Source organism: Sorghum bicolor, chromosome 7 (genome assembly GCF_000003195.3).
Source record: "Sorghum bicolor cultivar BTx623 chromosome 7, Sorghum_bicolor_NCBIv3, whole genome shotgun sequence".
NCBI classification, from domain to species: domain Eukaryota; kingdom Viridiplantae; phylum Streptophyta; class Magnoliopsida; order Poales; family Poaceae; genus Sorghum; species Sorghum bicolor.
In genome coordinates this window covers 56,769,098-56,795,482 of record NC_012876.2, presented here as the reverse complement: position 1 = coordinate 56,795,482, position 26,385 = coordinate 56,769,098, and the positions used below count along the sequence as shown (strand labels likewise).

At 44.2% G+C, this 26,385-nt stretch overlaps 4 protein-coding genes across 6 annotated transcripts; 3 read left to right on the top strand and 1 right to left on the bottom strand.

Annotated features, from left to right (window-relative positions):
• On the top strand, positions 1,846 to 7,776 carry LOC8075677 (ATP-dependent 6-phosphofructokinase 5, chloroplastic). Of its 3 annotated transcripts, none has more exons than XM_002445512.2 (14): positions 1,846 to 2,104; positions 3,532 to 3,884; positions 4,006 to 4,078; positions 4,452 to 4,525; positions 4,680 to 4,791; positions 5,290 to 5,385; positions 5,469 to 5,570; positions 5,649 to 5,723; positions 5,979 to 6,119; positions 6,245 to 6,361; positions 6,454 to 6,558; positions 6,693 to 6,773; positions 6,990 to 7,118; positions 7,232 to 7,776. In XM_002445512.2, exons 2-14 carry the CDS (start codon positions 3,574 to 3,576, stop codon positions 7,397 to 7,399), a joined length of 1,584 nt encoding a protein of 527 aa, XP_002445557.1. In that variant the 5' UTR covers positions 1,846 to 2,104; positions 3,532 to 3,573; the 3' UTR covers positions 7,400 to 7,776. The 3 variants fall into 3 exon arrangements, with proteins under 3 accessions (XP_002445557.1, XP_021320784.1, XP_021320783.1); XM_021465109.1 differs by having other exon boundaries at positions 1,846 to 2,197; XM_021465108.1 differs by having other exon boundaries at positions 1,847 to 2,111.
• LOC8077836 lies at positions 9,944 to 11,935 on the top strand. The gene is made up of 2 exons (XM_002445511.2): positions 9,944 to 11,110; positions 11,664 to 11,935. Exons 1-2 carry the CDS (start codon positions 10,030 to 10,032, stop codon positions 11,693 to 11,695), a joined length of 1,113 nt encoding a protein of 370 aa, XP_002445556.1. The 5' UTR covers positions 9,944 to 10,029; the 3' UTR covers positions 11,696 to 11,935.
• On the bottom strand, positions 15,851 to 17,873 carry LOC8075676 (probable arabinosyltransferase ARAD1). The gene is made up of 2 exons (XM_021464418.1): positions 16,561 to 17,873; positions 15,851 to 16,488 (listed from the first exon to the last, which is right to left on the bottom strand). The coding sequence occupies exons 1-2, from the start codon at positions 17,617 to 17,619 to the stop codon at positions 15,976 to 15,978; spliced, it is 1,572 nt and encodes a 523-aa protein (XP_021320093.1). The 5' UTR covers positions 17,620 to 17,873; the 3' UTR covers positions 15,851 to 15,975.
• On the top strand, positions 21,405 to 23,309 carry LOC8077835 (zinc-finger homeodomain protein 10). The gene has a single exon (XM_002445510.2). It carries the CDS (start codon positions 21,787 to 21,789, stop codon positions 22,957 to 22,959), a length of 1,173 nt encoding a protein of 390 aa, XP_002445555.1. The 5' UTR covers positions 21,405 to 21,786; the 3' UTR covers positions 22,960 to 23,309.

Sequence of the window (26,385 nt, the reverse complement as noted above, 5' to 3'; positions counted from 1 at the left end):
CGCCACCGTTTCGACCTCGCAACATCAGAGACCCCTTCCCTATCTCAACACACCGTTTCGATCATGTTACATGTTGACAGATCATAAAAGGACAAAGGTAGCACAATTACTTATTTTCTAAACGGAGATAGTACTAAATGTCAGTTTGGTTTCCATTGCTAAATTTTAGCTAGCTAAAATTATTTTAGCTATTTTTGGGTGACTAATAGAATGAAACTATTTTAGCTCTTTTTAGTCGATGTGTTTAGAACTTTAGTTACTAAAATGACTAAAGTTTAGCTAGCTAACAAAACAGGGCCTAATTGTTTTATATATCAAGACAAAAAAAGGGACTTGGCCACTTGGGTCTTTCCGCACGTGGTGTGCTCCGTCGCAACCGTGAGAGAGCACGGAAGAAGCCTCTACGCACACGTGCACCGTGGAAGCGAGGAGAACCGAGACACGAAAATGTCGCCAATTGTAAAAAGATCCTTTGGCTTTCGCGAGGGGCATCGTCAAGGAATAAATGTGCCGACACCAAGCGTGCATTTACCCCAGTAACGACGTCTCCTCCGCTGTCACTGTTGCTAACAGCTAGTACAGGTGTCATCCAAAAATAATACTCGGCGGCATCGACACGGCGTGACCCGGCGGTCTCGAAGCCAAAGCTGTCCGTCGGCATGCTCCAGCCTTGCGTTTTCCGCTGGCCCGGCAGGTGGAACCCCTGTTTTCATTTCGGAGGCCCACGTCATGGAGCTGGTCACGGTCAGCTGGACAACAACAAACCTTTCTCTGTGTTTTTTCCCCCCGGGGCACGACCACGTCGACCGGCAGCTTGGATCGCGCACCAACCAGGCAACAAGGGAAGGCAATCACCTGCGACGTCGTTCTCGCTTGGAGGGTGAGTGCGAGACTACCGATCGAGCGTGTTGTCTCTGTACGTACTCGCGATGTCAAACAAGCCAAGGACTCGAGAAAAGGAATCGACCTGGGAAATCGTCAAATTGAAATTCCAGTTCTCATGCCAACTTTGAGCTGGTTGTCTACCGTCGCGCAGCATTTGTGGGCTGTTGTGACCATCCTGAAAATTACTCTGGCATTGTTTAGATTCGATTTTTTTTAACACTATAGTATTTTTATTTTTATTTGATAAATATTGTTCAATCATGAAGTAACTAAACTTAAAAGATTCGTATCGTGATTTACATGCAAACTATGCAATTAGTTTTTTTTTCATCTATGTGATGAGAAATCTTGAAAAAAAAATTAGTTTTTGGGTAATTAAACAAGGCCTCAACTTTGACCTACTTGTTTAGTGGCCCCCTATCAAAGTCCAAGCTTCGACCACGGACCTAATAATTTTTTTAAAGGAAATTAACACATCATGTTGGTTGGTACATGTGTACTCATATATCTCACGCAATACTCTGTATATGCTTGGATCTAAGGCCTATCCGCAAGGTGGTTGTATACCTCATGATCCACATCTTTTTCACCCCTTCTATGTCACATCAAGCTATCTTCAACAAGCTTTTCAAATAGCCACATTATTTAGAGGTGAGAGAAGAAGGGTAAATACAAAAGTAACACTCCATGTAAAAAAAAAGTGATTTTAAACTTTAATAAACGAGTCAAATTTTATGAACATTAACCAAAGATTTATTATGAAACTATATTTTCTTAAATAATATGACAATGCTTATTCCGTATCATAGATTTTTACTAGTATTTTCTATAGATTTGATTAAAAGTTTTAAAGTTTGTCTTTTCGAAAATTTGACTCCGGTCAAGTGTCAACCAGCAGAACGGCATCCGCATCGGCATCGCATCTCGACTTGAGTGCAGATGTACCTACCCTCGGTGAGGCAGGCAGGCAGGCCGCGCGGCCAGCGCCGGGCACCAGCCACCAGCCCGCTCCCGCTCCCCAGTCCCCACTCCCCGCTCCAATTTCTCCGCCGCGGCCCGCTGACCCCAAAGCTGACGCGAAGCGGAGCAGTGACCAGCGAGCTGTGAGCATCGAAACCAAACGGAAACGGGGCAAAAAGGCTCGCCAGAAAGGAGAGGAGCTCCTTTTCTCCCTCGTGCTCTCGCCATTCGCCCGAACCGAACCCCGGAGAGCTGGAAGGTAGTAGGTGCGCGCTCGTCTCCTCCGCTCTCCACTGATTCCGCTGCCGCTGCATTTCCCCCCGGATTCGCTCCGGTTTCAACCGCCGTAAAGGTCGCGCCGCCAACTCTCACGCTTGGTAGTAGTCAGTAGTCATTGATCTCCGTTTAGATTCGCAGGCGGCGATGCTACTGGCGGCAGTAGGCTACTGCTTGCTTGATGGATCATGGATTACAAGTCACTACGTTGATACGTTCTGCGTAGAAGGGGCTGCGGTGCGGGGCTGTAGGTTTGGTATGTGTTGGCTCCGGCCACGATCTGGGAAATCTAGTTTGAGCTTAATCCTGGGTGTAGGAGTCGGAACAATAAGGGCTCGTTTCTGGTTTCGATAATCACATATTTTAGAGCTGTATACCGAATCCGAATAGCATAGTTAGTAGTACTACTACTTAGTCTTGTGGGTTTACGGATTCATTTGTTCAGCGTCTTGTTAATTGGCCAGTGTGCTGATTGTCATGATGGAAACATCTACATCTCTGAACTTTGGTATATTGTTCTGAGTGCCGCATTGGTCTTTGGTGCCCGGTACTTGGCGTTGAACTTTTACACAAGTCAACTTGGTGGAGTTAATGGGTTTGATTTCTTTATGTTATGCTAACACTGTAACAATGTATAATTTTTGTGGTGCTTTCTGATTATGCTGTGTTGTGTGTACCTGTGGTTTACCTAGGAAGTACTGTAAGGAGGTGTTTGGTTGGGGGTATTAAAGTTTATAGCATTTTCGTTTTATTTGACAATTAGTGTCCAATCATGGACTAATTAGGCTCTAAAGATTCGTCTAGCAAATTATTCTCTAGCTTTGTTTTTACTTTCGTAAATAGTCTATATTTAGTACTCCATGCATGTGTCCAAACATTCGATGTGATCGGAGTTAAAAAAAAACAGGAGGAACCAAACAAGGCCTAAGTACTTCAGTTTTGGACGAGGAGAGAGCTTTCATAGGTCACTTATTGCTAGAGGTTTGTTTAGCTGGTACTGATGGAAGGTTGATTCAGTGCTTGGTAATTTTGCCTGTGGAATTAAATATAGTGGCCTCAATATTGAATCCTCAACCTATCTAGCTGCTATTCGTAGTTTTCTCACCTCTTCCATTGCTCATAGAATCTTTCCTCTCATGTGTCATTATTAAGTACAAGGGGTTGGAGCTTAATTTCGTCCCTCTACCCTAAATGCACCAATGTTGCTTTACTTGTTTCATGAAATTTGTTTTCCTCCATGATTGTCGTGTAGCAAACAGCTTCTTGTCAATCATGTAGATCCAGTATCACTTTCTAATTTCTCCTGATAGACCAAAATTGTTTCATCAGTTAATTTCTAAATTTGTTTTTGTCATGCCTTGATTTAAGATTGTTAACTGCAAAAATGTATTACCTGAATTTCTTCTCCAGGTTACTAGAGGACACCGCTTTGAACTTGTGAAATATCTATTGATGGCTTCTGCTTTAAAAACAAATGGCAGTTTTTGTAGCACACAACAGCAGCAGTTTCTGCAATCAACAACGGATCAGTTTTTACATGGTTCTTCTCATTTAAATTTCAAACATTGCAAAAGCAAGAAGACAATAAAGCCTGCTCCACTGTGTGTTAGAGCTACTTCCTCGAAAGTGGAATTAGACTTTCATGATCCATCTTGGAAGCAGAAGTTTCAGGAAGACTGGGAAAGACGGTTTAATTTGCCAAGTATTACTGATATATATGATTTGAAACCAAGGCCAACTACATTCTCACTCAAGAAAAACAGGTCTCACTTACCCCTTTATTTGGCATTGCTTGAATTAACTAGCTTTCTTCTTCTAATCTATTAAATATGTAGAACATCACAACATTTTCTCATGCAACACTATCTGCTATTACCCTAGCAGAACTCTTACAGGTGATGAAAACGTGGATATGTGGAATGGTTATGTTAACAATGATGATCGGGCACTTTTGAAGGTCAGTGTTCCCTTAGGACAATTAGCATGATGTATCACAGGGAGAATAACTTTAAAATGACTAATCGTTGTTTAATAATTCACAGCTCATAGCCATCTCAAAACTGTGTGAGGAACTGAGGATAGTTCACCACTCTATTAATAAAGAGGAGATGTTGCTCTAAACATCAGCAATCTGCAATGGGCAAATTTGAATGTTAGCTTTATATTGGTATGCCCAGTGGAAGCTATAAATAATGCAACTGAAGCAGTTGAAAGCAACTGTTACACTCATCATCACTGCATTTAGCATCTCAGGATCCTACAGTTCATGAAACAAAATAGCTACGTTCTTATAGGATATACTGTGAACTTGACATAGCATTCTTCTCTAGGTGATAAAGTATTCCTCGCCTACTTCTGCTGGAGCAGAGTGCATTGATCCTGACTGTAGCTGGGTGGAGCAATGGTATGTTTTCTTTGACACCTGCTTCCGTGCTACTCTTATCTCATCAGCTTTCACCTTTTCGTTTTCAACAAGAGAGCGCCTGTGAGTAGTTTATTTAATTTATTAAATCATTAAAAAGCTAGAAGGGTGGAGCAGTGATGGCAGCTTTCTGTAGGGTGCATCGAGCAGGACCACGCAAGGAGATATACTATGAGCCAGCGGAAGTAAAAGCTGCTATAGTTACCTGTGGAGGTCTATGTCCTGGTTTGAATGATGTCATCAGACAGGTCCTTATCTTTAAGAAATGTCCAGACATTTCTGCATTTCAAACCTAAAACTCTTGACATTCATAGCAAAAATCAACTTGAATAAGGTTAAATCATCTACGACCATTTTAACATTAGGGCTATGGAAGTGTGCTTATCATATAATTGCTACACTTCGCTAGATATACATAAAAAATATGAATTATTTTTAATTTAATTCATGCACATCTCTGATGTGAATTGCAAACATCAAGTTGGATCAGTATTCATGGCTGCATAAGATCGATTCCTAATTTATTCCTTCCTTCTTTCACCTTATCCTGAACCAGAAATGCAAGTATAGTAATTTTAAAATGGCTATGGTGCTATCAGCAGATATGTTCTATATTTTGTTAGTATATGCTTTCTTTTCAATGGATGATCTTTACTCAATGCTTTGGAACAGATATTCTCCTTGTCCAACTTTCTTAGTAGCAGAGGTGTTTGCCTATGATTTAACAAATGTGTTTGCACTTGCAGATAGTATTCACCCTAGAGACCTATGGTGTTAAGAATATTGTTGGAATTCCATTTGGTTATCGTGGATTTTTTGAAAAGGGCCTCAAAGAAATGCCAGTAAGGATGCTTCTCTTTATATATCATTTGCAGAAACTTATTGCTCATGGTGTTCTCAAGTTTCATTTTGATAAATCACTCAGCTTTCACGTGGTCTAGTGGAGAATATAAATCTTAATGGTGGAAGTTTTCTTGGGGTTTCTCGTGGTGGAGCTAAAACTAGTGAGATTGTTGATAGTATACAGGTAAGGAATCTGAGATTCTTAATATATAATAGTTATTTCTCTTTTATAATGAATTAATGATATGAATATGATTTGTAGGCCAGAAGGATTGACATGCTTTTCGTACTCGGTGGAAATGGTACCCATGCAGGAGCAAATGCTATCCATGAAGAGGTTATTATGTCTCTATCATTCTTTTCATCATTTAATAATATGTATTTTCCTGCCTATATGTGACCTGTTAAGGAGTTAAATGTTTGTAAATGAATTATCCGTAAGTGTTTTTGGGGAATCCTTTTGAGCCTTGCTCACTGCAAACCAATTGGGTGCAGACACATGTATGTGCAGAAAAAAAAGCATGTTTTCCTGTAGTTCATCTTGCCTTCTTGATTTGTCATATTGAAGGTCTTATATTCCTGACAATTGCAGTGCCGTAAGAGAAAGCTGAAGGTTTCAGTTGTAGCAGTTCCAAAAACCATTGATAATGATATACTTTTGATGGATAAAACATTTGGTTTTGATACAGCTGTGGAAGAAGCCCAACGAGCCATTAATTCCGCATATATAGAGGTAGGCCGATGATACTTGCTATGCAGGCTGTTCTGTAGTTGACATTGTTTAGAGATACAAGGTTTACAAAAAGATGTCGGATGTAGATGATCTTTGTTTTATTTATGATGCCCTACTCTTTTTAGGCACGCAGTGCTTACCATGGTATCGGTTTGGTCAAATTAATGGGAAGAAGCAGTGGGTTTATTGCAATGCATGCTTCTCTTTCAAGTGGGCAGGTTGATGTTTGCTTAATACCTGAGGTAATAGAAATGTAACTTTTACTATGTTTAAAACTGCCATATGTTTTCCTCGCACATGGATGCAGTAACAGAAGCTTACACTATGAATGAAGGTCCCATTCACTCTAGATGGAGAATTTGGTGTTTTGCAGCACCTTGAACATTTGCTAAAGAGTAAGGGATTCTGTGTGGTTTGTGTTGCAGAAGCTGCAGGACAAGTAAGCTGAAATTCACGTCTGACTGGCCTCTATCTACTTCTGTTCCATGTATATAGTGGCAATGTAGATAAGATGCTGCAAAATCCTATAGCTTGACTCTTTTTCCCCCTTTCTTTTTTTTCCTTCTGTTACAGGATCTACTGCAAAAGTCAGGTGCAACTGATGCATCAGGAAATGTGATATTTAGCGACATTGGTGTTCACATGCAACAGAAGGTTTCTATTTGCTAAGTTTTTTCATTGGGTAGATTTTATAATTTATTAGTAGTCCTGTCGAATAGACTTGTAGATGATAATGATTACAGTTTACATCATAATTTACTACTATCTGCTCATTCGTGGTTGCTAAACCAATGATTTCCCAGTTTCCTTCTGTTACCATTTCTTTTCAGAAGTCATCAATCATGTAATGAATTTGTCTGCACTTTACAGATTAAGACCCATTTCAAGGACATTGGTGTTCCAGCTGACGTGAAATACATTGACCCAACTTACATGGTTCGTGCATGCCGTGCCAATGCATCTGATGCAATTTTGTGTACCGTGCTTGGACAAAATGCTGTAAGTTGCCCCTTGTCCTAGCACACCTCGGGTGAATACCTTTTCAATTCTACAAGTAGATTGCACCTGCACTATATAGTTTCTTACTTGGAATTCGTATGAGATGCCCACAGGTCCATGGAGCATTTGCTGGTTTCAGTGGCATCACTTCTTGCATCTGCAACACACATTACGTGTACCTTCCCATCACAGAGGTCATCACGGCATCGAAGCGTGTGAACCCCAACAGCAGGATGTGGCATCGGTGCCTCACGTCCACTGGTCAGCCTGATTTCCACTGACCTGCCATCGTCACTGCTTAACCAAATTTGCATACTTTCAGGCACTAGATGATTTATGATTTTTTTGCTGATGTGCTCCATTCACATCACGAGGTTCCAAGATTAGATAATAATGCTAAACTGAGAGTAGACTTGGCTGGTTTGTTTGCCAGGGTGTCGTTGTCCATGGTTCTGAAGCCCTGAAATTTGAGAAATTTGCATATTTAACACTGAAGATGTGACTTCACACATTTGCCATTTTGAAGATGGGCTTCACAAATTTGTCATTTATTTCATTGTCATCTTGATTACACGCCATTTCCCGGCCAGAACCGATCCAAAACTATTTAAATTATTGAAGGAAACTCGGTTGGGAATCATTCCCAACCCCAACCAAACGAGGCCTTACTTATTTCTGTTCCTTTTCTTATTTTTCTGGGCCTTTACTCATTTTCTGTTCCTTTTTCTTATTTTCTGTCTGTTTTCGTACCCGTGCCGGAGTTGTAGTGGCCTGGAAGAGCATAGCTTGTTAGGTTCTTCTGAATCGAGTGGATACATTTTCAGTTTCAGTACAGTTTATGGAGCAAGAATGGCATAATTGGTGGTTCACTGGTGTTTAACTGTTTATGGACACTCCAGATGATGAGAAAGCCCCTGTTTCTGCAGGAGTTGAGAGACATACGTGCCGTATTGCCCATGGCAGCTGGCTTATTGGAGGATATTTTAAACTTATCATCAAGCTGAGGATAAGAACAATGCCAACAGTAACCGGGCACTGATGGGACATTTCAGAGGCTGTTTTTTCAGATTATGCTTAGGCTTAGCCCTTGTTTAGTTCATCCCAAAAATCAAAAACTTTTCAAGATTCTCCATATCAAATCGTGCGGCATCAGCCCGTTCGTTTGTCTTATCAGCCAACAGTAATTTCAGTCATGACTTTTTAGACCGGCGAACAGGCTTGGCACAGTTTGCCTGTAAATCATGTGATAAATCTTTTGAGCCTAGGTAATTTATGATTAGACAATATTTGTCAAATAAAAACGAAAATGTTAAAGTATCCAAAACCAAATTTTTTTTTAACTAAACAAGGCCTTATAGCTAACATACAAACTGAAAACATATGGCGACCATCTGATTCGCATTGCCGGCCCGGTTAGGCCTTGTTTAGTTCACCCCAAAAACCAAAAGGTTTTTAAGATTCCTCGTCACATCGATTATTTCGACACATGCATGAAGCATTAAATATAGATGAAAATAAAAACTAATTGCACAGCTGTAAATCACGAGACGAATCTTTTGATCCTAGTTAGTCCATAATTGGATAATATTTGCCACAAACAAACAAAAATGCTACAGTAGCGAAATCCAAAATCTTTTCGCATCTAAACAAGGCCTTAGTTTCAGTCTTCGAACAGGAATACAGTTGGAATTGGAAGCATTCGAACTTAAGTTCAGGTTTGGTGGGTCAGACTTTTACTACGACTCAAGCTACATGCCACAAGGACGCAAACAAGGTTTGAACATATGGCGCATGACCATCTGAAGAGTTGTTCAAACCATTCAGTTTTTTATCGGTGCATTTGTTCAATCATACTGGTACGCAATGCTGTTAGTTTTCGTGATATTCATGCATTGACAGCAACAGAGAACTATCGGTGCAATGTTCATACATTGATTTCAATGGCTAGAACACAATATTAACTGTTAATTCACCTTAGTTATATCTTCGAGTCAGCCAGCCGGAGAGCATCTGGCTCAAAATTTGATTTGCTCAAAATTATACGATTTTGCGAGCAAATCAAATTTCGAGCCAAGGCAATGGATTCCGTGACCAAACTGAAGCCTTGTTTAGATTCAAAAATTTTTAAATTTTAACACTGTAGCACTTTTATTTGTATTTGATAATTATTGTCCAACTATAGATTAATTAGGTTTAAAAATTTCGTCTCCTAAATTGCAAGTAAACTGTATAATTAATTATTTTTTATCTATATTTAATGCTTTATGTATATGCTACAAGATTTAAAGAGAATTTTAAAAACTTTTTTATTTTAGGGTGAACTGATGGCCAACTGATGGCTGCCTGGCTGAGAGGTGGCACGTGGGCCTTCCTCGCTCTCTAGTCTCTAGGCCTTTACTTCGTCTCAAAATTCTAAATTTTTTAAAATTTTCTGTCATATCAAATCTTTAGACATATATAAAAATATTAAATATAGATAAAAAGTAGTATTGAATTGTACAGTTTATCCGTAAATTACGAGATGGTCAAATATAAATGAAGTGCTACAGTGTTCACTTTTTAAAAAAAATTGGAAGCCTTGTTTAGATCCAAAAAGTTTTTGAATTTTGACACTGTAATACTTTTGTTTTTATTTCATAAACATTGTCCAATTATAAAGTAACTAGACTTAAAAGATTCATCTCGCAATTTACAGATAAACTATATAATTAATTTTTTTTTTCATCTATATTTAATGTCTTATATATGTGTCACAAGATTTAACATGAAATCTTCAAAAGTTTTTGGTTTTTTTTAACTATAAACAAGGCCTACAAGGCTCAAAGCCAGCCGTCTCCTCTCTCTCACGGTCTCACCGTTCCGGCGTTCCCCAATCCGTACCAAAACCAAATCCAAGCCTCGGCGGGCCGCCATGGCGCCGCCGCCGGATCTAGTAGACGACGCCACCGCCGAGATCCTCCTCCGCTTCCCACCGGATGACCCAGCGTGCCTCGTGCGCGCCTCCGTCGTCTGCAAGGCCTGGCGCGAGCTCCTCTCTAGCCCCGCCTTCCTCCGCCGCTACCGCGCGTTCCACGGCGCGCCGCCCCTGCTTGGCTTCCTCCACAACATCTACGACGAAGGCCCATGCGCTCGATTCGTCGCCGTCGCCGCCGCCGACGCCACCGCCACCACCTTCCCCTTCTCTGGACCGGCGTTCGACCGCTTCGGTTGGTGGTTCGTCGAGTGCCGCCACGGGCGCGCGCTGCTCCAAACTTTCGAGCGGCATGCGCCCGCGCGCCTCGTCGTCTGGGATCCCATCACCGGCGACCAGCAGTACCTACCAATGCCCGTCTCTGGGCACCCTTACTTCTGTCGCTCCGCAGCTGTTCTCTGCGCTGTGGACGGCTGCGACCATCTTGACTGCCACGGGGGCCCATTCCTCGTCGTCGCCATCGGCGGTTTCGAAGAAGATACTCACATTTGGGCGAGCGTCTACTCATCGGAGACTGGCGTATGGACTATGTCATTCCCCATTCAACTTGATGCCTACATCGAGGAAAGGCCCAGCCTCCTTGCCGGAGACGCGCTCTACTTTAGCGCTCAGCAAGGCAAAATGATTCTCATGTATGATTTCATTGGACACAGCCTACATGTGATCGATGCGCCGGATATGTTCGAGCCGACGGAGGGCATTGTCGTGACCGCGGAGGACGGTGGTTTGGGACTCGCCGGAGTGAAGGATGGCAACCTCCACCTGTGGTCATGGAAGGCTGGTCCTCACGGCATTGCGGAATGGGTGCAAGGCAGGGTCGTAAAGCTGAGGATGCTGTTCCCCATTCTTAACCCACTGGCCTCACTCAATGTGATTGGCTTCCAAGAGGGCACAGATACCATTTTCATTAGTATAGATATGGATGTCTTCGCAGTGATGCTGAGGTCGGAGCAGGTGAAGAAGGTAGGCAAGACGGGGTCCAAATATGCCATGGCACCCTATGTGAGCTTCTACACTCCAGGTACTGCCCTTGCGCTCATCTTTAACCTGCACACCTTATATATAGATGTTTGTGTTGTCTGTGATCTGCAAATTTTAGTCAAACAGACAAGATTTTACTACCAGCATAAAAATATGAATCATGGTCTCTGTGCCTAGGAGTCAGCAGCAATGTATTTATGAAATTAGAAGGCTGCATTCTTTAACCCTAGTGTGTACAACACAACTTTGCATCTGATTATATGTTTTCTCGTTGTGACGTATGTAATTTAAGTTATACTATAAGAGTTAGCAAAACCAGATTGTGATTTATGAACTTATAACTTTTTGTGGTACCTGTTCTAAGAAGTGAATTTGAAAGGTTGCGATCTCATATACTCCAAGATAACCTAGTCTTGGTCTGGCTGTAGACATCATTCATGAAATTGGCTAGCTGTTTATGGAACTTGTTCTTTTACTTACTTTATTTATGCCTCAATGGCCTATCTGATGCATATTCCAAACCCGGTGTATTGATGTACATGTCTCAAATATGTGTAACTGTACATGGCTGAAAGTTTTCTGCATCTTTTCAGATCTTGCAAAGGGCAGATTGCTATCACCATGAAGATGCAGTGATCCATCCATTAACATGACTGTGGTACTATTGACTTTTCAAGGAGATGATGAGTCAAGTGTTTTGTTTTCAGTTTGGATGGTTTATGGAAAAAAAGTAAGGTACCATGTTCAATCAGAAAAGTTTAGTTTCTTAGCTGTGCAGTTTAAGGAACTGTAAGAAATGAACTGGATATCATGGTCAAAATGTCTAGTCTGTTAGTTAAGCTGTTCAAGAAATTGGTTGGTTTCATTTTGGCCTCTTCGCTATTCTTTTTGTTTACAAGGCATGCCTTTTGTTTATACAAAGTGATTAGAAGAACTGTACAACTCTGGTCTGAGCAGCTTACATTCAGAGCACCATGGCTTGGTTCGTGTGGCTTCACACATCTGCCGTTGCTGTCATTGGCTTCGCAAAATTGTCACTAACTTTGTTGACACCTTGTTTACCTGCCATTAAGACCTCTTTTAGGGCTTGTTTGGATGTAGTCGTTGTCATGGGGGGCAGGCAGCAGGCAGCCGCCTGGGGACTCGAATGGTCAGCAGTTGCATGGGGACATGCAATGGTCAGCAGGCGTGCAGGAGCCCAAGGAGGCTGGTGGCTGAAAGGGCCAATGTCATCAAGGCTATTAATAGCAACTAAGGAGCAGCTGAAGGGGCCTCAAGTGTGAAAGGGCCAGAGTCTATGCGCCTAGCAAGGAGCTCAGCTCCTATATATTGTAACCAACATCAATGGAATGAAGGAAGCAATGAAGAATGAAGTTATCTCTCAACTCACCCCCATGCTATCTCTAATCTCATCTCCCTGCTATCAGTCTAATCTCTCATCCCCTTGCTTCGGCAGCTAGGCCACAAAGCCTTGGCGCCATTATCCTACCGCCATTACCCCCATATGAACTAAGCATCATAACACCTGGTATCAGCTGTCCAGCGATCCTCTTCCACCTTTGCTGCCCCTTCTTCAACCTCCATTCCTCATCAGCCACCATCACCTACCACCACAGCAACCCCCACTACAATTCCAGACGATGGATCTTCCAAGATTTGATGGGAAATCTGATATTGTGGTCTTCATCAACCAATGTGAGTCCTACTTCCGCTGGGAGCGCATCATGGAGGAAGAAAGAGTATGGCTGGCTTCCCGTAATTTGGAAGATGATGCCCGGATGTGGTTCCGCCAAGTCCAGCAAGATGAGGGCACCCCGACTTGGTGCCGCTTCACCGAGCTGCTGCACCTGCGCTTCGGAGCGCCCCCTGCTGCGACCATTGACCTTGTTGATGGGATGTGCCGTCTCCAAGAGGATCTGGATCGCCTCACCTTGATGATCAACCGCTATTGTGCTCAAGCGGAGAAATCTGAGCGTGAACGCCTTGCTGCAGGGCGACTTCAAGCAGCAACGCGAGGGTTCCTGGCACGCCGGCGGGTGCAGTCTCTCCGCGAGGAGGCTGCTGTCCGCCTACAAGCGGTGGTGCGCGGATTCATGGCGCGACACACCACCAGGAAGCTGCGTGAACGCCTTGCTGCGGTGCGGCTTCAAGCGGCAGCGCGTGGACTCCTGGCACGCCGGCGAGCTCAATCTCTCCGTGAGGTGCAGCGTCTGGCTGCTATCTCACCGGCCATCAAGTGGCCATCGTCGGAGGAGCGAGCGGCGGTGTGCCTGCAAGCAGCAGGGCGAGGTTTCCTTGTCCGGCGGCGGGTGCAGAAGTTATGCATGTTGCTCCGCAAGTCGCTGCAACACATTGCAACCTGCCCAGTCATCCACTTGGGCTCGCCTATCCATCCCGTTGCTCCAACCCAAGAAGCGATCTGGGTCTGCAATCTTCCGGTGTGGACAAGCACAACCAAGCAGTCACCACGGCATCTGCCCCAGCCTCACCAACGACTTCCACCGCCACCGCCTCCAGCCGTCCACTCGGTTCCATCACCTGCTTGGGTGTCGCTGGACAGGACTGATGTACGGCTGCTCCTAGGTGTTGGGCTCCTTTCATGGGATCCAGGAGGGCGCCATTTGCTTTGACAACCCATCTCCACGTTTCCAGCTCGAGGACGAGCTGGTCTTCAAGGAGCAGGCGTGCAGGAGCCCAAGGAGGCTGGTGGCTGAAAGGGCCAATGTCATCAAGGCTATTAATAGCAATTAAGGAGCAGCTGAAGGGGCCTCAAGTGTAAAAGGGCCAGAGTCTATGCGCCTAGCGCCTGGGGACTCGAATGGTCAGCAGTTGCATGGGGACATGCAATGGTCAGCAGGCGTGCACGAGCCCAAGGAGGCTGGTGGCTGAAAGGGCCAATGTCATCAAGGCTATTAATAGCAATTAAGGAGCAGCTGAAGGGGCCTCAAGTGTGAAAGGGCCAGAGTCTATGCGCCTAGCAAGGAGCTCAGCTCCTATATATTGTAACCAACATCAATGGAATGAAGGAAGCAATGAAGAATGAAGTTATCTCTCAACTCACCCCCATGCTATCTCTAATCTCATCTCCCTGCTATCAGTCTAATCTCTCATCCCCTTGCTTCGGCAGCTAGGCCACAAAGCCTTGGCGCCATTATCCTACCGCCATTACCCCCATATGAACTAAGCATCATAACAGTCGTATCTATCTCAATCCACATGTGTTGGAGTGGATTGGGTGGAACTTAAACTATTTTCCACCTCAATCCACTCCAACCCACATGGATTGAGTTGGATACGGATGCATCCAAAAAGGCCTTAATCATTTATCTTCCTTCCACATTTAGCCTTAATCATTTATCTTCCTTCCACATTTCTGGCAGTTGAAAGGACCATTGTACCCTTTGGTCCTGGCCTTATCTGTTGGCTTCTCTATTCCTATATGATCGAGAGTACCCCATCGATTCCTCATCTCGCTCATGGCCGCTGCCACATGCCGGTAACGACAATGCCTCTTGTGGGTGCCGATCGCCACCAGCATCTCTTTCCACCAGCGCAGCAGGCTGTTTGCTGACAAGCTCCAGTCCAAGTATATCTGCATCCAGGGGTATGTTGCTCTTGTGACAGGACCCACAATCCATCGAAGCTACTGTCGCTCTGTTGCCTTCATGGATCATTGTGTGTTCTGAGCTGCATTATGAGGTTCCAGCTGAGCGCAGGATGAGGACATGGTGGGTGGAAATCGATTTTCAGTGCAAAGGGCGTGATGGCACCCTTCTAATTGCTCAGATTTTGATGTGATTGTGACTTGCTGAGCTAATTGTTCAGAGATTGCTTGAATTCTAAAGGTGTCCAGCTAACATGTATTGCTTGAATTCTAAAGGTGTCCAGCTAACATGTAAAAACACGCGTCTGTTTATACCATTTTGACATATGAGAACAGTTGCCAGATTGTTGTCGATCAGATGTATGGTGCTGTTTGAGTGCTTGGTGCTGGCTCAAGGAGCTTTTCTTCGTGGTCTTGTCGTTCAAGAGATAGCGATTAGCGAGTGAATGCAATGTACCTCAGTTTTAGTTTCCAGCACTGATATTAATAATGCAATATTGACAAAGTAATAAATGTTGTGCCGACATTGTATTCAAAATAACTAGACAGTGGAATCTTCACGACTCAAAAGAATTTTACAGCAGCAAATGGTTACTGACTAAAACCATGTAGATGATCTTATAAAAGCATCATTATTTTGACTCACTGTTTCCACCATTGATCTGGTCCTTCCAGTTGCTGTGATTTGTTTAATTTTAATGAAGCTTTTTCTGATTTCTAAAAAAGCAAGTGAAGCTTTTCTGAGAGTACTTCACTAGTGTTGTCAAATTCGGAAGCATAATCTTTTCAAATTGATCTGGTCCTTCCACTGCTGATGTAATGTAAAATTGGACAGCACCATCTATTGTTTTTGCAAATTGAGATCCATGTCTCCAAACTAGAGAGTTCACATCTCATACTAGTGAGTTCACAGCTCACATTACAAGCACAGAAAGCTGTGTTGCTCATAAGTTTAGTTGGTTCACAGCTCACATTACTAAATCTAAGGCCTTGTTTAGTTCCCTAGGTGAAAAGTTCTTGGTACTGTAGCACTTTTGTTTGTATTTGGCAATTATTGTTTAATCATGGACTAATTAGGCTTAAAAGACCCGTCTCGCAAATTACAAAATAAATTGTATAATTAGTTAATTTTTTATCTATATTTAATATTTTATGCACGTGGAGCAAGATTGGATATGATGGAAAATCTTGAAAAGTTTTTGAATTTCGAGGGTAACTAAACAAGGTCCAAAAGTTTATTGATCAACTGATGAATCCTGCTAGACGTCCACGTAGGTTGAGACTACCGCGCTTGTGGAGCTTCATGATTCAGAACCCGTCCTCTGGAATCTACCGCGTTTGTGAAGCTGCAGCTGCACCGAGTGCATCTTCCGCGCCACGGCGCTCCATATCATCTGGACAGCATCACCTGACCTTGAAGGGTACTGGTACTCGAAGTGGCGAGTCACCTTCTTCAACCTCATCCACATCTTGGTCCACTCGTCGCGCGAGATGCCCCGGAGCAGCCGCAGCAGGAACCCCCTCTTGGCGGCGTCGGCGGAGCGCACGAACACGCAGAACTCCGAGTAGTCGAGCACGTCCTCGAAGGGCAGCTCGATGTCGTCGCTGATGATGACCGGGACGCAGTGGCTGACGATGGCGTCGAAGAGGCGGTTCGACGACGGCGTGTCGCCGGCGATGTTGAGGCAGAACTTGGACGTCGACATCCCCGCGGTGGCGCGCCGGATGCCGTTCTGCCGCACGCTGCCGTAGGTGAAGTGCACGTCGCGCTCGTCCTTGAGCAGCTGGTACAGCTTCTGCCGAACCTTCCCGCCCTGAAACGCCGGCCGGTCTGCTCAGCCCTCAAAAGCTTTACTCGCGACGAGGACAGAACAGAGGGCTCTTACAGCTTTCCGATGGATGGCGCCCTGGAAGTATGCCAGGATGGGACGTTGGTCGAACGCCGGCGAGTCGCCGTCGCCGAAGGAGCGGACGACGTGCATGTACGGCGCGATGACGTCCTTCTTGAGGTTGGCGACGTGCGGCGAGTACCTCCCGAAGTCGGACAGCACGAACATGGCGGCGCTGAGCTTCTTCCTCGCCTCCATCATGCTGTTGGGGTGGTGCGGCACGATGAGGTGGTTCTTGCCGCCCCACCTCCTCCACTCCTCCTTCCGCATCAGGTACCTGACCAGCTCGGCCTGCAGGAACCTGTTCCGGTTCACCTTCTCCCCGCGGCGGAGCTTCGAGTGGCGGTTGTAGCTCAGCGACGCGAAGAACGGCACGAAGAAGACGTCGGCGAGGCTGGCGTTCGTCACCCTGACGGCGACGCAGGGCCTGTCCCTGATGACCACGTCGTCGCTGCCGGTGCCGGTGCCGGGCGGCAGCGCGGAGGACAGGATGTCCAGCGTGAGCCAGTACGCCACGCTGTGCTGCAGGTTGAGCCCGCCGGGGTAGTGCGGCGCGGCGCGGGCGTCGCGGACGTCGGGCCACGCCGCCGGCTTCCCCTTCCCGTCCCACCCCAGCATGCCGAAATGGAACTCCGCCGGCAGGTCGTACACGTACACCCTGAGCGCCGCGCTGTCCGCGTCGCACCTCGTCTCGCTCCGTTCCCGTCGTTCCCTTTCTCCTGCCAGCGGCTCCCGCCGGATCACCGGACCGCTCAGCTTCACCGAGCCCGACGTGGCGTCACTGGTCGCCGGCACCGAGGTTGACGACGCTGGGTCGAGGCCGGCGGGGTGCCTGTCTTCTACGCCGGTGACTGTGAGTGCGGGCGTCTTGTCGACGACGTCGCGCATCACGAAGGCAGAGTAAGGCATGGCGACGTTGATCCTGGAATTGACGAGAGCCCAGCAGGAGAGGGCCAGGAGGGAGACGGCCATGAAGACCACGAAACGGAGGGCCCTCCGGTGCTCAGGCGGCGGCAATGGCTGCATCTTCCTCTCCACCACCACCACCACCACCATGCAGCAAACACAACACGCCGGAGATTCAAATTCAGTTCACCATTCCGCATCCTCAGGAACCATTATTCGTACAAGACAAGAAGGTGGTGATAGCTGGTGATTCAATATCGAAGGGACGATACCTCCTCATCAGGTTCATCATTTCCATGGATCCCTCGACCTTTGCGTTGGACATGTGCATGCTGATCCTAGAAGGATGGCTATGTGTTTGTTAGACCTATCGTTTCGTCTTCCGTGACTAGTTATTTGTAGGCTCCCATTGAACATGTCAAAAGCATGCGTGCGCCCAAAAAATCAGCGAGGAGGCCAACAAATTTGCCCATGGTCAATGATGGTGGGATCGAAAGCTCCAAGTATGTTCTTCGCGAAAAAAAAAAAAGCTCCAAGTATGTAACGTGTGTTCCACACGATAATGTTCACGTACTAGTAATAGTAGTATACAGTGACGTGATTGTATCGCAAATTCGCAATGGTGTGATCCCGCAACAGGGAGTGTGCTACATGTCGTTGGGCAATGGACAGGGCGTGAACACACCAACACCCAAATCTTAATTACCCATGCTCATCATCCCCGCTCTAACCCAAACCTATTTTGTCCAGGATGCATCGTCGCCTTTGCATTGATGCATGGACTTTGCCGAATGATCAGGTTTGTTTAGTTTCAGGGTGTAAGGTTTTTGGCATCACATCTGGTGTCACATAGTAGAGGTATTACATGGGGTGTTCGGTGTAAACTATTTGGGAAGAAACTAAACAGGGATCAACATACAACGTGTAGTTTGGGACTTTTCTGGACCCGACTGCTGTTAGTATGGAAACTAAAATTGGAGTCAAAGTATCGTTTCTTCATACGGCAGATCAAAATTATCAATAACAGATCAAATCATCAAAAGGGGAAAACAAACAGACCCAATTTGCAAAATGTGCCACTGTAGACAAGAAACTCATCTGCACATGATGGCTTAAACCTACTCCATATGAATCAAGGGCACTGGCTTTGAGTTAGTGTCCAATTAATTATGGATTTGTTGGATCAAATGATTATGGGCATCTAAATCAAAATTGATTATCAAGTGTATTCAAAGCAACTAGGGTCCAATTAAATTTGGGATTATCCAAATCCACTACCACCTCTAGTGCCCATGAACCTAGGCCTTGTTTAGATCCGAAAAATTTTTAGATTCTAACACTGTAGTACTTTTATTTTTATTTGACAAACATTGTCCAATTATAAAGCAACTAAGTTTAAAAGATTCATCTTAAAGATTCATCTCGCGATTTACAGACATACTGTGTAGTTAGTTTTTGTTTTCATCTATATTTAATGCTCTATACATGTGCCGCAACATTCAATGTGACGAGAAATCTTGAAAATTTTTTGATTTTTGGGGTGAACGCCAGTGAAAATATGAAGCCACCAAATTTGTAGGACGCAAGAACTGATGTAGCCGCACTCGTGGCACCAGGTGTGCAGCGGTGATGCGCTGCTCATTTGGGGACAAGATTCCCACCATGCAAAAATCGTCTCGTCCGTTCGGACGGGAGACGTGCATGTCACCTTCTACAGATCCTGCATGTCACCTTTTTCTCCTGGCCCAATAGGAACAAGAAACGGAGGGAGCAGCGAGAGTCCATGTACATTTCTTTCTTTTCTTTTCTTTTTCTTATATTTGTTTTCCACGCTGTCTTTTTTATCTTTATTTTATTTTATTTTATCTTTTTTTTTTAATTTTTATTTCATTTTTGTTTTTCTGTGTTCAACCATAGGTTGGTGTGTTTATCTTTTTCTTTTCTTTCTCATATTTCTTTCTATTTTCTTTACTCATGTTTTTTCGTCTTTTCTTTTTTCTATTTCTATTTATTTATCCTTTTATTTTCCTACTTTCTTATGTTTCTTTTCCAATTACTATATATGAACTATTAATTTTTGGTTTTATGTGAATTTTGTTATTATTTTAATTTTTTAGATTTATGTTAGTTTTATTTTTTATTTATTTTTATTTTTTCCTTTTTCTTAATATTTTTATGTTCATGCTTTGTACATGTGATTTTCTTAATTTCTTTTTATTTGTTTTATTTACATTTTCTAATTTTGTTTTTCTTTGATTTATGGTTTTCATATTTTAATATTTCTTTATTTTTTCTTTTTCTTTTTTTCGTGCATCCTTAATTTTTTTTTGCTTTCATGTTATATTTATATCTTTCGTTTATTTATTTTTTTATATTGTTTTCATGATGTTTTATGTTGTTTTTTGATATACATGTGTATATAAGTGATGTTCTATATTTCTTATGTTCACGTGTTTGTACAAGAGATGTTTTGTGATATTTTTGTATGTTCATGTTGTAATGATATATTGTTCTATGCTGTATTTTATGATATTCGTGTAATATATATTTGATGTTCTCGTAGTATATATTAGTGAAGCAGGAGGTAGCATAGGGAGCTGCTTTTTTTAAAAAAAAAGTAGCGAGCCACAAGTAGTACACAAGTATCGGCCTGTCTAGGCCACAACATCGGAGCTTAGACACATTTATTTTAGGATAAATTTTGAATTTGAGAAGTGTACTCCCTCCGTTCTATTAAAAATATTATTTTTATCTTTCAAATTTTTTGTTTCACTGTTTAATTTTTCAATTTTTGTAAACAAATAGTAAAATAAGTAAATTATTGTTAAAATATTTTTATTGATAAAACAAGTCATAAATTAAAAAAATTATATAAAAAATTTAAATAAGATAAAGGGTCAAATAAGATGTTTGAAAGTAAAAAAAAATGTTACTTTTAATGGGACAGAAGGAGTTAGGCCTTATTTACTTCATGAAATTTTTTGGGTTCGAATACTGTAGCACTTTCTTTTGTATTTAGAAACTATTATCCAACCGTAGACTTATTAGGCTAAAATTCATCTCACAAATTATAGACGAACTATGCAATTGGTTATTTTTATCTATATTTAATGTGACGGAAAAATCTTAAAATTTTTTGAAACTAAGGCGCTGTTTGGTTGCATGTGTTCAACTTTACCGCCTGTCATATTAAATATTTAGACACATACATGAAGCACTAAATATAAACTATTTACAAAACTGAAAACACAGTTAGAGAATAATTTGCAAAGACGAATCTTTTGAGTCTAATTAGTCTACAGTAATTACCAAATAAAAAGAAAATGTTACACTACCGTTAAACTTTAGGCCTTGTTTAGATCCATTTTTTAGATTTTGACACTGTAGCACTTTCGTTTTTATTTGACAAACAGTATCCAATCGTGGAGTAACTAGGTTTAAAAGATTCGTCTCGCGATTTATAGGTAAACTGTGCAATTAGTTTTTGTTTTTATCTATATTTAATACTCCATGCATGTGTCACAAGATTTGATGTGATATAGAATCTTGAATTTTTTTGGTTTTTGGATAAACAAGGCCTTAACCTCCCAAACCAAACATCCTCTCCAAACAAGGCGTAAGTAGTTATTACCTGATCAACGATCATACGTCATGATCCAAAGTCCAACTACTACGGCGCATCATCAGCGTGCGATGAACATCCTGCGGCCACCATTACAATCACTCCATTCCCAGTCACGCGGTGCTGTCCTGGGGGCCTGACTCGTCTCATGTGATGCTGTGATTCCCACTTCCCAGGCCTACGCTATGCTTGGTACTGCTAGTCTGATCCCTATTCCGTCAGGCAAAGCATGCCTACGCCATGGTCGATGCCTCTCAGCTCAAAACGTGGCCTGCTCCACTGTACACTTGTACCCCTCCCCTCGCACTCGTCTCCCGACTGATACAGTAATGACATTACTAGCCTTCTCGTCTCGTCACCCTTTTTCTTTTTTTTTTCTTTTAAGTAAAAAATGTATTTTTCCTTAGTCATGCACACTAATTATTCGTGCATTAGGTTTAATTTCACTCATTTATCTTTCACTCTCATCACTCTCGTTGTCTCGCTTCATTCTTATCTCCTCGCCTCTCTTCACCTCCCTACCTGTAGTTTTCTCCCCTCGTCCTCGTCCTTTGTCCCTGTCCTCCGCTCCGAGGGCAAAAACAGCCAACGCGCAAGCGGTAATCTTCCGTTGTGGAGGCGTGCTCTCCTTGCTGCAGGCAGCGGTGACGCCGCCTTGGAGAGAGGGGGAGGGAGGGGTGGACGGGCGGGAAAGTATGGAGGGGGTGGTGGACCTCAAGTACCAGCCGGTGTTCCCGAACGGCGGCGTGGCCGCGGCGGCCAAGAAGACGGCGAGGCTCGGGGCGGCGGGGGTGTACCGGGAGTGCCTCAAGAACCACGCGGCGAGCCTGGGCGGCCACGCGCTTGACGGGTGCGGCGAGTTCATGCCGTCGCCGGAGGCCGACCCGGCGGACCCGAGCTCGCTCAGGTGCGCCGCGTGCGGGTGCCACCGCAACTTCCACCGCCGGCTCGCCGAGCTGCCTCCGCCGCCGCCGCTCCTCACCTTGCCACCGCCACCACCACAGCCGTCACTGGCGGCGTTGGTGCCGGCGCCGGCTGCCGCGTCGCACGTCATGCGTGATAGCTTCACGATGCGCGGCGAGGAGACGCCAGACGACCGCGTGCCGGCCGCCTTCGACGAGGAGACCGAGGAGGAGTCGGACGAGGGCTCGGATTTCGACGAGGACCGCCCGGTGTCGCCGCTGCCGGTGCCGGCCTTGCCGCCGCACGGCTACCGCCAGCAGACCGCGCCGGCGCCGCACATGCTCCTCGGGCTGAACACTGGCGTGCCGAGCCCGGGCGTGCAAACCCCCGCGGTGGCGCCGAGGCCGCCGCCGCCGCCCGCCTCTGCCTCGCTGGGCCCGATGCCTCCCGCGCCGCCCGGGACTGTTGTTCCCGGTGCCGCGGCGGCGGCGGCGAGGAAGCGGTTCCGCACCAAATTCAGCCCGGAGCAGAAGCAGCGGATGCAGGCGCTGTCGGAGCGGCTGGGCTGGCGGCTGCAGAAGCGCGACGAGGCCGTGGTGGACGAGTGCTGCCAGGAGATGGGCGTCACCAAGGGCGTCTTCAAGGTCTGGATGCACAACAACAAGCACAACTTCGTCGGCGGCCACAGCGCGCGCCGCAGCGCCTCAGCCTCTGCCGCCGCCGCCGCGGCCATCCACCACCATCCGTCCGACGCAGCCGCCGGCGCTGTCTACCCTTCCTCCTCCCACGGCCACGCCGCCGCCGCCCCAGCAGCAGCACCAGCCGCCGCTGTCCACCACCCTTCCGCCCCGGCCGCTCCTGTCCACGCTGACTTCAACATCAACGGCGCCGCCGCTGACGCTGCCGACTACTTCCGCGTCCAGCCGTCGACGGCGAGTGGCGGCGGCTCGCCGCAGTCGTCCTAGTCGTCAAGTTAGTGCTAATTAATCAGCCATGGTTACTTGTAGCCAGTAGCCTCGTGTCTAATTAACCAACCCTAGCTAATGGAGCGAGCAACGGTGGTTGCATGGGACTAGGGAGTGAAGCTTGCTGGTCTTTGTTTGTTAATGGTGGAGCCCGGAGAAGGATCTCTTAAAAAAATGTGGGCTTTTGGGAACTGATCTGGATGATGTAATGATTCAGGATTAGTGGTCATGAGTACAGTAGGGAGTGGTACTAGTAGACTGTTAGTTAGCGTAGCAAATTGTTCCTGAGCTGTGTACTTGGATGATGGTCGGGTGGATCCGATGTCAATCTCCTGTTCGTTTCGCTTGAATTTGTCGTCGCATATCATGTTGTTCAATATATATATATATATATATATATATATATATATATATATATATATATATTCTTTTGTCGAAAGTCGAAACTGTCTGTGTACTGTGCAAATGGCAAGCTGGAACGGGAATTGCACAGTCACTCCGTGTCGCCCTCCCCTCCGTTTGAATTTTTTTGTAGTACGTTTCTACAGGGAAGTAGGAGTAGGAAACAGTAATAAAGACTGGTTGGTCCACTAGTCTGACCAGTCGCTACAGTATCAATGGTAGCCCGAACCCGTGAGATGGCTCGTGGGCTTGCTCCGCAACTTCAATGATCATGAACCCAAAGGAAAGCTCCTGGCCGGCACATGCGGTGGGGGCCACAGTGCCGTGTGCCAAGTTTCTTTTTACTGTGCACAGGTGGCCCTGTTTAGTTTCCTACCCAAAATTTTTTCATCCATCCCATTGAATCTTTGGACACATGCATGGAACAATAAATGTACATAAAAAAATAAACTAATTACACAGTTTGGTTAAAAATCGCGAGACGAATCTATTAAGCCTAGTTACTCCATGATTAGCCTTAAGTGCTACAGTAACCCACATGTGCTAATGACGGATTAATTATGCTTAATAGATTTGTCTTACAGTTTCCTGACGAGATATGTAATTTATTTTTTTATTAGTTTTTAAAAATCCCTTTCGACATTCTTCCGATATATCCGATGTGACACACAAAAAATTTTCATAAAACCTCCTCCTGACGAGAATTGATGAGGCATTAGCAGCAGCAATGCCATGGTAACCTGGCTTGTGCAGCGCCGTGGGGGGTCCGCTCGGTCCTCCCTTGAAAGCGCTGGCCGACCCGATCCTGCCGCAACGGCGCCGGCCGAAAAGAGGAGTCGCTGCGCTGACGCGCCCACGTCGCTGGCAATCGCTTCGGCTGCTGGCTAGAAAGTTCCTGGTCGTTTCTCTTTTCTTGCGGAGTGAACCCAGCGGGCTGTCAAAGCCACGGTTGTTTCTTCGCCGGTACTCGCTCTGTTTCTAATTAATTATTATCACTAGTGTAATGCCCATATTAACGTCATGGTTTAATCTTAGAGATATTTATAAAAACAACCAATATTTCTTTCGTAGTTTAACTTTTACATATAATTGTATCTAAACATGTATACATTTCAGGAACACTTCTACATATAATAAGTTTGATTTAATTTATAGAAAAATGTGTAATATTTATATTTTTAAATAAATTTATTTAAAAACTAGATTTAAATATCTTTCTCATAATACTAGTTATGTATCATATATATATATATATAATTAAAGTTGTTTCTCGGAAAATATATAGAGGGAGTATATAATACGATAAAAAAAGGGTATGACACGATCATGTAAAGAAATAGGTACTAGGATTGTGGGTGAATAGTGATTACTACCTGGCTAGGTCTTTGTTTAGATTACCCAAAATTCAAAAAACTTTTCAAGATTCTTCGTTACATCGAATTTTGCGGCACATGCATAGAGCACTAAATATAGATGAAAACAAAAACTAACTGCATAGTTTGTCTGTAATTTACGAGATGAATCTTTTGAGCCTACTTAGGACACTCACAATGCAAGACTCTATCATAGATTACAAGACAATTAATTACTCATTATTTATGGTATTTTGCTGATGTGGCAGTATATTTATTGAAGAAACAGGTAGAAAAAATAAAACTCCAAGTCTTATTTAGACTCTAAGTCCACATTATTCGAGGTAATAAATAACTTTAGACTCTATGATGGAGCAAGGTTCAGCTAGGCGCTAGGCGTAATCGGGGCGCTGACCCATTGCCTAGCGCCTAGTCGGGAGTACTCGGTCCTAGACGCTCCTAGGCGTTTTGGCAATATAGCCATAAATTATATATATATATTATATATATGACTACTATATATATATATGTATATAACTACTATATATGAGTCACAGACTCACAGTATTTGTGCCAGTAGACATACCTGAGTCCTACTCCTGCCTGTTCCTAGCTCCTGTATGGCTGCAACTGCAACACAATTTTACAGCTAGTATTAGTCAATAACTCAATACTCAATAGACAGCTAGATTGTATAGGACACTAAATTGTGACTTATCTAGATGATTTCATCAGCCTCCCATCCATGAGCACACCATACCTCCAGCCGGTGATTACAATACAAGTGGATAGGACAATAATAGAAGTGCACAACACAATTTATAAATAAAGCATAACACAAACACATAGTTCTTAGTTTAGGTCTCACAAATAATAAAAGAAGGCACACAGACACATAAACAAGGTGACACAGCTGCAGTCCATATCATATTTCTTCTTCACTGTAGTCCCTATTCTCATCTTCATACTCTTCTTCTTCAGACTCAAATTCTTCTCCTTCATAAAGCTCCCTCACTCTTGCACTTCTACGCCTCTCAAGCTGTTCATCTGCTCACACTGCCTCTCCAATGACAGACCAAGGTATCCCTATACCTTCCATCTCATCTTCCTCCCCATCTCTAAATTCAACCAATGCACAATCATCCCCACCTTCTTAGAGAAAACCTTGAGCTTCACATGTATCACTAGATAAAAGAACATCAATGATTTTCTTTGACTTGATCTTTTCTCTCTTACTAAGCAGCTTGCAGTTGAATTGGATATACACCAGCTTGTTGAGGCGGGTTGTAGTAAGCCTATTCCTCTTCTTAGTGTGTATCTACAATTGAAAAAGAGGATTCTTAGTTCTACTTCTACAATTTAATTGTAATGCTACTGAAAATGAAATGTTCATAATAGATAGGTACTAACCGCTTCAAACCCACTCCAATTTCTTTCACAACCAGAAGAGCTTGATGTCAAAGATAGGATCCTTGTAGCCATCTTCTGTAAAGCTGGTGTTTCATATCCATACAATCTCCACCATGATGCTGAAATAAAAAAAGAACACCTCTATTAGTTTAGAAAACAGCAGCAAACAACCTTCAGCCACGTTGTTTAGGAATCAGGAAGTACCTCTACCTGGGTTGTAATCAAAATTTTCAAAAGTCCTAGCAAGCTTTTTGCTAAAGGG